Here is a 14,987-nt window from a genome sequence, read left to right on the forward strand (position 1 = left end):
GCTCGGTTCGCAATAAACAACTGCACCTCCCAGTCGCAAACCATTTCCACTCCCCCTCCCATTCTTTAGATGACATGTCCATCATAGGCCTCCTGCAGTGCCACAATGATGCCACCCGAAGGTTGCAGGAACAGCAACTCATATTCCGCTTGGGAACCCTGCAGCCCAATGGCATCAATGTGGACTTCACCAGCTTCAAAATCTCCCCTTCCCCCACCGCATCCCCAAACCAGCCCAGTTTGTCCCCTTTTCCCCACTGCACCACACAATCAGCCCAGCTCTTCCCCTCCACCCACTGCATCCCAAAACCAGTCCAACCTGTCTCTGCCTCCCTAACCTGTTCTTCCTCTCACCCATCCCTTCCTCCCACCCCAAGCCGCACCTCCATCTCCTACCTACTAACCTCATCCCACCTCCTTGACCTGTCCGTCTTCCCTGGACTGACCTATCCCCTCCCTACCTCCCCACCTATACTCTCCTCTCCACCTATCTTCTTTTCTCTCCATCTTCAGTCCGCCTCCCCCTCTCTCCCTATTTATTCCAGAACCCCCACCCCATCCCCCTCTCTGATGAAGGGTCGAGGCCCGAAACGTCAGCTTTTGTGCTCCTGAGATGCTGCTGGGCCTGCTGTGTTCATCCAGCCTCACATTTCATTGTCTTGGATTCTCCAAATACATGTTCTATTTAATATAAAATCTTATTCCCAACTTCAAGTGGCTTTGTAAATGGCCACTTGTTCTGGTTTTCCCATCAGTGAAAATCTTTACACCATTAAAATCCTTTCTTATTCTTAAGATCTTTTATCAGGACAATCTTCAGACATCAGTTCTCAGCTGCAGATTGGAAGAGACGTTAGTTCTTGTCTCTGCCAACCCAACCCGGGAAAAATTGCTCTAGAATTTGGAATTTTCAGTCTGGGGCCAGGGTTGCTGGGCGTCAGGCTGAATGACCCCAGATGACTGGGGAGGCTGCTGGGTGCAAAGGTAGGCTGATAAGAAGGCCACCATGTTGAAGGTCTTAAATAAATAACAAAGCCAGCCTAACACCTCAAACTGCTTCATTCACAGTGTGGAAGCAAGCCATTTCGCCCATCAAGTGCACACTGACCCTCTGAAGAGGATCCCACTCAGACCCACACCCCTACCCTATAACCCTGCACTTCCCATGGCTAACCCACATAGCTACACATCCCTGGACACCACAGGCAATTTAGCACAGCCAGTCCACCTAGCCTGCACATCTTTGAACTGTGGGAGGAAACTGGAGCACCCAGAGGGAACCCACACAGACATGGGGAGAACATGCAAACTCTGCACAGTCGCCCGAGGCTGGAATCAAATCCCCGTCCCTGGCGCTATAAGGCTGTAGTGATAACCACTGAGCCACTGTGCTGCCAGTCACTGTGCCACTCCTCATGCCCCATTCATGATAGCCCCTATCACTTCATAAACCCCATCAAGTTACATAGGCCATCATACCATCCATCTCAACCTATTCCTTTCTATCCATCCCCATAATCCCCATGCACCCCATCATGCTTTATCCTTACAGAACATCCATTACACACTCTGGGCACACTACAGGAGCACATGCTACTCTGAAGTGAAATAAAGTTTTCAGCATTTATTGCAGATTTAATTTTTAAAACAACCATCCTCCCTAAAAATTCATTTACTACATCTACATTTTTTAACTTACATAATTACATAAAAGGATAATCATTAATTCAGATGTATTAAGCTTAAAATAAACAGGCATTGGAATTCACACAATCCTACTTCAAATGGTCTATAACAACTTGGAACTTTCAATCAAGAAAGGTACTACTGTAATAATGGAAAATTATGAGATCAGTGACATAGGCTAATCACGTAATGGAAACCCTCAGCCTTACATCAACAGACAGAAAGATATAGCAAGCAACAATTATTTTTATCACTCAATTTTTTGTGTGGCAGTTTTAAAACCTTGATAGTTGTATTTGACAATTTTCATAATTGCTTTTGACATTCTTGTCAGTTCCAATTAGCTTGACAGTTTACGTGCTTTTAAAGCACATTCATGTCTGCTTTTAACAATTCTAAAGGATACATTACCTCTCCTAAGGGATACTTGATCTTTCTGAAAGGACAGTTTACCTCTCACAAATGGCAGATAATCTCCCTCAAAGGTGTTCCAGGATTATATCCAAAGAGCTATTCTACCTCTCCTAAAAACTAATCAAAGTTTAGACCTGCGTCTACCAGATCTAATCTGTACATGTTGGCTGTCACACACCAACATTAGATGTAAGTGGAAGTGCCATATTTATATGGACAGCTGACAGCATGAAGTGCCATGTATGGAACCTGACCTGCCCCCAACAAAAATAACAGGTGCCATATTCGGGGATGGTATTTCCAATTTTCAGCCTCATCTACCATTTCTACAAAAGAGAGGCTCTATGTGACTGTAAAAATATAGGCCTCAGTCTTCTTTCTGGACAAAAGAGCTCCACTTTCCTGATAAGAATAACAACTTGGTCCTGATGAGTCCTTATTGTATCATTTCAAAACATACCTCTACATTAATTTTTTTCTAAAATGGAGACCAGAACTGCACACAATACTGCAAAGTGGGGATGAATGAAAGTCCAATACAAACACAACAGCAATTCCACATGTCCTGCAGCAATTCCAGTTTCTCAGTTCAATACATTTAGAAACAAATCAGTATTTGTTGCTCTTTTATCACCCTATTAACGGTTCATTATTTTTAGTGACTTATGCATCTTTAATAACAACTCCATTGTTCATTTTAATTTCCCTACTTAGATTGCTACTTACAAAATTAACTATGTAGCTTCCTCCAATTTTCTGCCAAAATGCTCTACCCCATGCTTCTAAGCTTCAAGTTTATTTGCAAGGTGTATACCTCATAAAAGGCTGGTTAGCTCACCTGGCTGGACAGCTGGTTTACAACATAGAGTGATGCTAACAGCATGGGTTCAATTCTTGCACCAGCTGAGGTTACCATGAAGGACTGGCCCTTTGCCTGAGGTATGATGACCCTTAGCTTAAACCGTTATCAACTGAGAGAGTAGCTCTATAATCTGGTAAGACAATGGCAGCTTTATCTTTATTACCCATTTCACAAGACTATTGATGACTTCCTATGTTTTATTGCTGTCCTCCTCTGTGTTCCAAAACTGGATAACATTTGAAAATTTTGAGAGTGTGCTTCTAATTCCTGAGATTACAATGGTGATGAACGTTTTCAGTACTGATTTGTATGGAGCATCATTTCCCACTATTTGTCACTGAATCTTTTAACCCCTACTCGATTTTTTTTCCAATATGTAGCTAGCTTACTATTCATTCTGAATAGTATCTGTCACCTGATGCCACAAACTTTAATGTTATTCATAGGCTTATTGTGCAGTCCGTTTATTGTGTACTCCACTGATTAAGATGCTTTGGAAATTACCATGGCTATTGAACACCAAGGGCTAACTGTCCAGAGATAGTTACAATAGCAATACAGAAAAATAGTTTTTTTTCATCAAGGCCATTTCATACATTTTTCAACTTTCTGAAAGCTGAACCTTGTCATATCTATCTTTTCATACTATTATGCTGCTTTGACAATCTGTCATACTATAGGATAGGAATTTTGACAGCACATCTTGCTATTGCCTGACAATGTTATTTTTCTTTAATTATAGTCTCATATTCTCTGTGTTACATGCTGCATCCTGCTGGCGCACTCTTCTCCAACTCGGTAAACTTTGGTTTATCTGCTGCTGTCAGTGTCAAAACGTGCACCAAGTCCAATTTGCTCATTACTTCCGTGCATGCTGACCTAAATCGGTTCCAAATTAAGCAACGCCTTCATCTAAAACTTCTCATCTTTGTTTTCAAATCCCTCTTGCCCCTTCCTATTTCTTCCAGCCCCATGACCCTCAAAGATCTCTGTGCTGCTATAATTCTGGCCCCTGGCACATTTCAGATTCCAATCACTTCACTTTTTGCAGCTATGCCATCAGCTGTCTGAACCGTAAGTTCCAAAATTCTCTTTGCAAACCTTTCAAACTCTGTGCCTCTCTCTCCTCCTTTGAGATCTTAGATTCTATTCTTTGCCCTCTTATTTTCTAACATGCCTGATAACATTCTTATGACACAACTTGGGATACTTTGCATGTTTTTCGTGGGATGAGAGAATCACTAGCAACAGCTGTTGTTATTCCCCATCCCTAACTGTCTTTGAGAAGAGAAAATAACAATGAGTTGCCTTTTTGAAATCCTGCAATCCATGAAGTTAAAATATGTGTTCCAGTTGTTGTTGACAATTAAAGCCTGTGGGACAGATTAGTAATGAATTATTCTTTTGTTGTTAGAAATTAGCGCATTGCCAGAGCGAATGGGACTGAGGCAAGCAAGCTGATAGAGGGCACGCTGTCTAGGGATTGCCAACTTTGGCAGCATGCACGATGAGTTTCCACCACATGACCTATCATTTCCAACCAGCATCAAACTGTCTTTTTGGGTTTCATTCCTTTTTGTTTTGATTTCTTTCATTTGTTAAAAAAAACATTTTTTTTATTGCCTCGGATTTACTCAGACACTCACCTTTACATTCCTGGACACTAGATGCTAGGGAATCAGCAGCTTTGACCCCAACAATTTAGTGCGATAACTGCCGAACTGTGATCTTCAGTGAACAATTGACATTTTCTCCACCGAAACTAGAACAATGCAACCTACCATTATGTAATTTTGCAACGTGATTGGCCTCAAAAGACAAAGGAGTTTCCTGTGTGCCATTAGATGACCAGACCTGTGTTTTATATTTTTTTAGGTCAATGTTTGTTTTATGTAATGGTGCACAGTTCCTGTTTTGGCTGAGGGTTCATTGTTTTGTGAAATATTCTTAGGTGACTCATTCTGCTCACTAATCCAAAACATGAAGATTCTTTCAAATTGTAATTTCAGCTTTCCTTTCATGTTGTAAAGTGGTTTTAAAAGCCTGGCGTGCTGTGTTAATTCCCACAAGCAGTGCTAACAGTCAGGAAATTGAACAGAAACACATGATTTTCATAATTTAAAATTCCGTGTGACAAGGAACTGTGAGGTGGTCTCAACAACAATGGACCTCCATTCATGTAGCACCTTTTGAAATGGTGAATCATTCCATTGCAGAAGGGGAATTAGAAACAAAATTTGACACCAAGCCACAAGCAAAATTTTGGCACTGAGACACACAAAGAGGTACCAGAACTAGTAATATTGGTCAAACAGATGGGTTGGAAGGCACACATGTTCAAAGAGCATATTCCACATTCAGGGGCCACAGGCACCTGAAGCCTCAGCCAGCAATGTTGAGCAAACAAAATCAAGAGAAGCATGAAAGGCCATAATTGGTCGCTGCAGAGGTAGAGTCTGTAGAGAAAATTAAACTGGTGGATGAGAATTTTACCTCAGCAAAAGCATTAAGAAACTTTAAAAACACAAAAGCTCATTTTAAGGACAAAATGCAAATAAATTATTGTGAAATATCCAATTGAGTGAAATGTTTGTGTTGATTAAACATTTATTTGGAAATTAGAAATTTAAATACTGAGGGAAAATAAGAAATTTTCAGAAATTCCTTCGTCAATTTGTGGGGATCTAGTGTAATAGATTCTAATCATAATCATGATCACATTGTGACATATTTAACACTGTAAATAACTATCTCAATGCACACCACTAGAGTACTCTGTACTGTGGGTGCTTTAAAACATATTTTTCATAACAGGCACTACATTTAATGCATGATGAATATGTTTTGCAGAATTGTGTGACTTGCATGAGAGAACACATCTTTTACTAACTGGATATTTTTAATCTAAATGTTTAGAGCTCAACTCAAAAGAAGAACCTCAATTGATGCAAAAGTGGTTCAAGCTGGTGATGGAAAAGAATGCCTTGGTTCGCTATGAAGCTGAAATGATGATATTGTGAGTAATCTATTTAATGCTTTAGCGTAGAGTATTAGTGCAGTTCTTAGTACTAACTAAAGCAAGAAAAAAGTACAGTCGAGTAACGATGGGGGGACATTTTAGAGCACACAGGGCCAGGAGTTATAGTGTGCCAGATGATTTAATTAAATGGGTGTGACCTCTCAATACCCTGATGGCTGATTAAGATGCAGAGATATGGACAGGTCCAGCCTCACACAGGCCGAAAACATTGCATCATCTCCTTAATGCCATTTCCCACACTATCTTTCTTTATATTCCCTCCCTCCCCTCTTAATGTCATTAATGTTCATAATCCTATAGATTTCTGACTTGAACCCACTCAGTGATTGAGCTTTCACAGCCCTTTGGATAACAAAAAGTTTTGATTTATTTCATTTTATCTGATTTATTTATTGTCACATGTATCTTGTTCCAAAAATATTGTATAGTGTTGATACTGTCCGGCTCCAGCTTAAAACGTGGAAAAGTAAACCAAAACACAGAATATAAAGGCAGAAAATTTGAAGAAATAAATAAAGACAGAAAAAAATTCTAAGACTCACTCAGTGAAATTCCACATCATCTCAGTCTTAAATATCCCACTCTTTATCCTGAGATGATGTCCCCTGGTTCTAGAGTCACCAGCCAAGGGAAACACCCAAACTGTAAGAATTTTGTAAGTTTCAATGAGATCACCTCTCATTCTTCAAAACTGTAAATAACACACCCAACCGTTTTCCTCAGTCTTTCCTCATAAAACAATCCCAGGGATTAACCTGGTGAACCTTGCTGCCCACCCTCTGTGACAAGTGTAAACGTCCTCAGATAAGCAAAACCAAAACAGTGCACAATAATCCAGGTTAGATCTCTCCAAAGATCTATACAGCTCCAACAATACATCTTTACTCTTGTACTTAAATTCCATCGACCTGATGTCAACATATTGCTTGCTTTACGATTTGTCTTCTGATCTGCATGCTGGCTTTTAGTTATTCCTAGAAAGGGGATTCCTAGAAACCCTCAAAGCCTCAGCCCAAAGTCCTTGTGGAGCTCATTGAATGGGTTCACTTGGTAACAGGCAATGGTCTGCCTAGCTGGAACTCATCACCTGCGCTCTTTATAAAGCATTACCATGGAGGAGGCCATATCTGCCATTTGTCTGCCCCTCTTTAACTGTTATATTCATGCCTGAGGGTCCATGGAGTGGGAGTATGAGGTGTCCACAAATGCTCTTGATGCCTTCAGAGAGACGTGAGTACTGTGAGGTATACAGAGCTTTATTTCCCCATCCAACTTCGTTTTGATTTTGTCCCTTTCTGCTCTCCCTATCCCCCCTTCACTTTTGATGGCTCACAATCCCCATAATGAGCTTTGCTTGTTAATATTTAGTTGGCTGCATGGGTGATGACTAGTAAGTTTAAAAAAAGTCAGTCACTCAGTTATGTTTGATAGCATTTCTGGTATAGAAGAAAAAGTTTTTGAAAAGCAGATCCAAGATAGGGCTGTTGTGGTAGTGTCCATACCTCTGAGTTGGGTGCGTTGGTTCGAGTCCTACCTTCTCCAGCTGTAGTAACATCTCTGAACATGTTGATTAGAGAATATCCTTTAAAGCAGGCCCAGGGATGGGCCTGCAGACTGTCTGTCCTGGGCTGGTACCAATCCATGTATGCCATGCATAGTGGCTATAATTTAGTGTTCAATAATATATGATATTCTTTTCCAGTCGGGCTTCCTGAATTATTAGAAGGACTTCGATCCTTGGGGACACTCGGACTTCCCGATCTTTCACTATTTAAGAAATAGTCAGCCTTATTTATCTTATACTTCCATCTGCATTGTTCTAACTCATTCATTTAGTCTGTCCAAGTCCTCTTGTAGACTCCTTTCATCCCCCTCACAACTTGAATCCTTACCCAATTCGGTGTCATCAGCAAAATTTGCAAATGTCATTATTCCCCACATTCAAATCACTTAGATAGCTTGCAAATAGTTGTGGACCAGCACTGATCCTGTCATACCATGATTTTATTAGGGTTGTAGATGTCACCTCTCCATTTTAATTTCCTTTAAGATGTAAATATCACCTTCCATTTAGGATTCAGATATCACACATCATGCCTGATGCAAATATCTACATTCCTTTTGTGATATACATATCGACCTTCCTTGAACAATATAGTTTTGGTATTGTTTCTTCTACATACCATGTAATCATCACCATATATTTTGTAGTTTAGATATTACTTCCACTAATTATCTCTCTACTATGATATGGCTACCATCTCTGCATTAATGGTGCTGCAGCACTTTTGTGTGGGCAGAGAGGACTGTTAGGAGTCTATGAATCTACCAAAAGACAAAAAGAGCTTGTGCTGGTATACTACGCCTAAAACGTTATTTATCTCTCCATCTTACTGGTTAGAAATTCAGTTTTAACTCCAGATTCAGATTTGAAAATTCTTATTCCGTTTTCCCATACTCATTGTGTCCTGGACTTTTGTCTGAGCATTGTGTACACAATCTGGGGTGAATTCCCAGCTCTGTGTGAACATGATTTGTTCACAAACATGGATGTTGGAAGATGGCTACTTGGATTTCTTGGGGATGCTACATTGGGAATAGCAGTGGGTGATGCCAGAAGCAGTGAGGAGGATATTGGGTGCAGAGGAGGGACACTGGTGTCCAAAGTGTTTAGACAAAAACATGAGAAAAACCTCCAGGGTTCACTCAAATAAAAGCAAACTACTGTGGATGCTAGAAAATGGAAATAAAGACAAAAGGTGCTGGAGAAACTCATCAGGTCTGGCAGCATCTCAGGCTAGAGAATCAGAGTTAACATTTCAAATCCAATGCTGGCCTCAAGCGTTAATTTTATTTCTCTTTATGACTGAATTTTCCCAGCACTTTGTTTTTACTTCCTCCAAAATTCACCCCTCAGAATCCCTAATGGATCTACAAACACACACTACTGATGCCACATTCATGCCAACCCATGCCACCTCATGCATTGCACCCATTTCCCACAAATTCCCTATACCATCCATGCCACGTTAGAGGGAATATAGGTACCAGGGGGTGGAGGTAGGGCAATTTTGACATTCAGTGCCCAACGCCTCCAACCCACTAATTCCCCACCCATGTTCCTGAGCATTCCCATATTTGGGTAGATTGAGGTCCCTTAGCCCAATCCAGCAGTTAGGCCACCTCGTTTCTCCAGCTGGAAAGACTCTGCTTTTCTAACTTGGCTGGAACACAGTATATTGGTGGCAAGATTTATTCTTAAGTTGTCATATATTAGTTAGAGGCATTTCTTGGCAATGGATTGGGAAGGTCACCCATGAAATTTCCCACCCAGAACCTAATTCCTGAGGTGGCAGAAAGGGGTTGGGTAATTTCCTGGTGCCAAATTGTCCAATTTTTTGACCTTTTTGCCATCTCCCCCATCACTTCTAGAGAGAAAAATATCCTCACCTACGTGTCTATTGTTAATCCTTGCTCATGTCACCAATTCTAAGTTTGTGGCAAGGAATGTGAATGGATAATCCCACACTTATAGGCAAGGCAGTGCAGTGGTTTACCAACATCTGCCGCAGCATGGCTGACCAAGAAATTCTCCCACCATTACCACCTACCACCAAGCACATTGGAAGGATTTTAATCGCTGATAAACATGTTTGCCGATATTACAAACGCCTTAGTCAGCAAATCGTGGAGTGGGACACAAAAAATGTGAAACAATTGGCCTCCTATTATGATAACTAATGATTGTGGAATCAGTCATACAATGGTAATCCAGATATAAGAAAAAACATGTTTATGTCAGCAGACAGAGTGAAATAGCTAGAGATTCTATTTAACACTCCAGAAATATTTGCTTCAAATATTTAAAGGACAGCATGTTTAAATGTTTTGACAAATTAATTTGACGGTCACTTTACCATGTCCATAAGACTAAACGACATGCCATTCAGCCAATTGAGAATACTCTGCTATTCAATGAGATTATTGCTGATTTAATAATCCTCAACTTCACTTTCCTGCCTTTTCTCTGTAACATTTAATTCCCTTCTGCCTAACTCAGCCTTGAACATACTTAACTAGCCAGTCACGACTGTCTTCCGTCGTAAAGAATTTTACTACCCTCTGAGAGAAGAAATCTTCCCTCATTTGTCTTCAATATGCAACCCCTTATTCTGAGATAATGCCCTCTGGTCCTATACTCTCCTACAAGGTAAAACCATCTTTCAGTATCCACCCTGGATACTGTCAAGTCCCCAAAGAATCCTGTAGGTCTCAATAAGGTTGCCTCTCACGCTTTTAAATTCTAATGAGTACAGGTGCAACCTGTTCAATCTTCCATAAGACAATCTCTTCATACCTGGTATCAGCCTAGTGAACCTTTTCTGAACTGCCTTCAAAGCCAGTATATCTTTCCTTAGATAACGGACGTAAAACTTTTCATAGTATTCCAGCTGTGAACTGACTAGTGCCTTGTATAGTTTTAGCCAGACATCCATACATTTATATTTTATTCCCTTTGAAATACAGGCCAATATTCTTATTACCTGCTGAACTTGGACGCTACCTTTTTGTGCTTTGTGGATGAGTGCTCCCAAATCCCTCCTATCTGTGGCTTCCTGTTGTCTTTGTCCATTTAAATGATGTTCAGCAGTTCTTCCTGCCAAAATGCATGACTTCATGTTTCGTAATATTATATTCCATCTTCTAAGATTTTGCCCATTTACTTAACCTGTCCTTATCTCTCTATAAACTTTTTGTGTCATCCTCACTACTTGGCTTTCTCACTAATTTTAGTGTCATCCATAAATTTGGTGATGGTACATGCACTTCCCTCATCCAAGTTATTAATATACATTGTAAATAATTGTTGTTTCAGCATTGATCCAGGTGGCACTGCACCAGCTACATGTTTTCATTGTGAAAATGCCTCCTTTGTTATACTAGTTAGCCAATCCTCTACCCATGCTAGTACACTTCCTCCAACACCATGGCTTCTTATCTTCTTAAGTTGTCTAATGTGTAGTACCTTACCAAACGCCTTTTTGGAAATCCAAATATATTACATGCACTGCCTACTCTTTATCTATCCTGTTTGTTACTTCCTCAAAGAATTCTCATTAGTTTGTCAGGCATGACTTCCCCTTTGTGAAGGTACACTGACTCTGTTTTATGTATTTCAAAATGTTCTGCCATTACATCCTTCATAATACTTTCTAATATTTTTCCAGTGACAATGGTTAAGCTAACTGATTGATAATTTCCTGTTTTTTGTCTTTTTTTTAGTTAAAGGTGACACATTTAGTTTTCAAATCCACTAGGATTACCCAAATCTAATGATTCCTGCAAGATTACTACTAGTGTATCCACACTGTCTTCTCAGTGACTTCCTGTAATGTGCTAGGGTGCATCCCATCAGGTCCAGGGCACATTTTGGTCTTGAGGCTTGAGGGCCTAAATGGCCTGCTCCTGTTCCTGTGTTTAACCCTATTAATTTCCTTCATACTTTTCTCTCGTGATTGTCATCATTTTGATACTTTTGACGGATCCTCATGACAGTTGCTGTAGCAATTTTTCAAGATTTATTTTGACAGGTCTGTCAACATTGCCAATGAGCTTGCCAGTGTAATTTTACACGCATTCATATCTACTTTTCACAATTCACAGGATACCTGCTGTCCCCAAATGTATTGTTTGGCTCGATCTAAAAGGCAGCTTTCCTCTCTGTGGGAATATCCTGGCTGTCCAAAGAAATGTACAAAGTTCCAGAAGTGCTGGAGATCACAGCAGATTAGACAGCATCCATGCAGAGAGAGCAAGCTACCGTTTCATGTCTAGATGACTCATCATCAGCAGTAATGAAGAGTCATTGAGAAGCAAAATGTTAGCTTGTTCTCTCTCCGTGGATGCTGTCTGACCTGCTGTGATTTCCAGCATTTGCTGTTTTCGTTTCAGACTCCAGCATCTGCAGTAATTTGGTCCGACAAAGTTCAGATCCATTTTTACCAGGGGATCACTGTACCTTTTGGGTTCCACGCATTCCACAGTCATCAAGATCTGACCTGAGTGTGGGCAGGTGCAGATTTAAATGGCCAGCTGCCCCTATAAACAGTGTGTGCAGGCATCACAGACCTTCACCATTCCTGCCCCTGTGAAAATGGGAAGTGTGACGAGGATCTTTGTCACAGTGAAAAACCAGGTCTGTGTGTGTCTGATTCCACTGCCCCAGCAATTGCAGTAGCTGAACCATCCATCCCATCACGACTGCACCAGCTCTTTGCAGGGGTAACTCACTTAGTCGCAACCCCCACCCTTTCCCCATAGCCTGTCATTTTTTTTCACTTCAGGCACTTATCCAATTCCCCCCTGAAAGCCCTGATTATGTCTGCCTCCATGAGCTACAGGATCTGCAAACCATGTGAGAAGATTAATTGTTGGGTACAGAATTCCCAGATTGGCAGCATTCCCAACTTCTCCCTTTTGTGTCTTTACAGTGCTCGCGAATTGGAACTGGAAGATCAGCAGAGCCAGTTAGAGCAGCTGCTTCGTGATCGGATGGCAGTTGACGGTGAGCATTATAGCTAGTGATGGGTCTTAATTAAATTACTCAGGTCTTGGCGCTGGGAGGATAATTGCAAAATTACCCAGCAACAAGCTGCCATGCTTCTCCTGCCAGGGCTTAATTAAAACAGGGGCTGTTAGCAATCTGTGTAATCACATTGGTCTTCAAAGGAGTTAATTCAAACGTGATCAGAAACACAGCAGACCTGCACAATCAACATTTGAGTACTGCCCTAAGTGTTCACTACTGGCCCACTATTATTGGTAACCAGCATTGTGTCAGGTTGGACTGCTGTGCACGTGAAACTGAAGTGGTTTGTGTAGAATAACGCAGAGAAAGCACCATCCAGAAAAATAACAGGCCATCTGACCAAACAGATCAATGCCAAAATTTCTGTTTCACAAAGGCCTCCTCCCACTCTGCCTCACCTAACCCCATCAAATTATCCTTCTCGTCCTTGGTCCCTTCATGTATTTATCTCACTTCCCCTTAAATTCATCTTTGTCATGTGCCTCAGCTACTTCTTGTGGGAGTGAATTCCACGTTCCACTATTCAATAAAGAAGATTTTCTTGAATTCCCTCTTGGACTGATTAATACTTATGGTCTGAGATTATCTACTGCAAGTCTGAAGCAAAGAAATAATTCAGACCCATATATTTGGTGGCAAGGAGCATCCACCTGCTGTTGAGTTGTGCTCAAGTAATTTTGTTTTTGCTTTCATGGGACATGAGTGTCGCTGTTGCTTTCCATCATTTTCCTTGAACTAAATGATTTGACAGGCCATTTCAGGAAACAGTTAAGAGTCAACCACATGACTGAGTCTAGACTTACACATATGCCAGACCAGATAAGGATGGCAGATTTCCTTCCTTAATGGATATTTCTGAGCCATGTTTACAACAAACAATGATAGTTGTAATAACATCAAGAAGCGTCTGTGGAGAGAAAGCAGAATTAATGTTTCAGGTCTAGTGACCCTTCTTCAGAATTGATAGTAGCTAGGAAAATGATTGGTACATATGCTGAAGACGGGTAGCAGAGTAAAGAGTACACAATAGATGGAGACAGAACCCAGAGGGGCAGAAAGATAATAAACCAGAAAAATGGATAGTTGATAGTAAGCCATGAAAGGAGAAAAGCTGTTAATGAGAACAATGAGGAGGTGAAAATGGGTTGGCTGAACTAAATGCAGCCCTGGTCATGACAGGGCCTGAGTATGGGTGTGACTATAGGACATGGAAGGAGGTGTTCAGGCTCTAATATTATTGAACTCAATATTGAGTTGTGAAGGTTGCAGGGACCCCAAATGGAAAATGAGATTCTGTTCCTCCAGCTTGTGCTGAGCTTCACTGGAGCATTGTGGCAACCCCAAGACAGAGATGTTGGCCAAGGAACATGGCAGTGTGTTGAAGTGGCAGGCAACCAGAAGTGTCATTTTTGCAGATGGAACAAAGATGTTCTACAAATGGTCACCTGGTCTGTGTTTCATCCACCAGTGTAGAGGAGAGCACAGTAAATGTCTTCAGCATATATACCACTGTTTTTAGCTACCATCAGTTCTGAAGAAGAGTCACTGGATCGAAAACATTAATTGTTTTTCTCTCCACAGATGCTGCCAAGCCTGCTGAGTTTCTCCAGCAATTTCTGTTTTTGTTTCAGATTTGCAGTTCTTTGTTTTACTCCAATTATGGTAATGGTGACCATGACAACTAACACTGAACTCATATTCCAGATTTACTATTTGCAATGGTGAGATTTGAACCCATGGCCTAAGAGCATAAACTGGATGGTAAAATGGGAGGCTGGATGAACACAGCAGGCCAAGCAGCATCTCAGGAGCACAAAAGCTGACGTTTCGGGCCTAGACCCTTCATCAGAGAGGGGGGAGGGAACTGGAATAAATAGGGAGAGAGGGGGAGGCGGACCGAAGATGGAGAGTAAAGAAGATAGGTGGAGAGAGTGTAGCTATCCCCTCCCTACCTCCCCACCTACACTCTCTCCACCTATCTTCTTTACTCTCCATCTTCGGTCCGCCTCCCCCTCTCTCCCTATTTATTCCAGTTCCCTCCCCCCATCCCCCTCTCTGATGAAGGGTCTAGGCCCGAAACGTCAGCTTTTGTGCTCCTGAGATGCTGCTTGGCCTGCTGTGTTCATCCAGCCTCCCATTTTATTATCTTGGAATCTCCAGCATCTGCAGTTCCCATTATCTCTAAACTGGATGGTGTCTGGATTATTAGTGCAGTGAAATTACCATTATTCCATAATTTCTCTCCCCTTTGTAGCATTTGTCCTGGTCTTCAGTAGCACAGCAATCAGAGTAGCAACAGGAAACTCTTACAAAATGCTCTCAGGGACTGGGATTGTTTAAATCAGCTGCCAACCTTAGAACCATTCAGAAAACTCAGAACACATGTCACCCGTTTTC

The 14,987-nt window shown here is 41.3% G+C and overlaps 1 protein-coding gene across 2 annotated transcripts in view; it reads left to right on the plus strand.

The window, feature by feature from the left end:
• The window catches only part of mical2a (microtubule associated monooxygenase, calponin and LIM domain containing 2a), a 274,841-nt gene that overhangs the window by 257,488 nt on the left and 2,366 nt on the right, over window positions 1–14,987 (plus strand). For both annotated transcript variants that reach the window (XM_059652085.1, XM_059652084.1), the window contains 2 exons: window positions 5,878–5,977; window positions 12,493–12,566. In XM_059652085.1, coding sequence (XP_059508068.1) covers window positions 5,878–5,977; window positions 12,493–12,566 — 174 coding nt within the window. The remainder of the gene's footprint in view (window positions 1–5,877; window positions 5,978–12,492; window positions 12,567–14,987) is intronic.

This window comes from Stegostoma tigrinum, chromosome 17, assembly GCF_030684315.1.
Source record: "Stegostoma tigrinum isolate sSteTig4 chromosome 17, sSteTig4.hap1, whole genome shotgun sequence".
Lineage (NCBI taxonomy): Eukaryota > Metazoa > Chordata > Chondrichthyes > Orectolobiformes > Stegostomatidae > Stegostoma > Stegostoma tigrinum.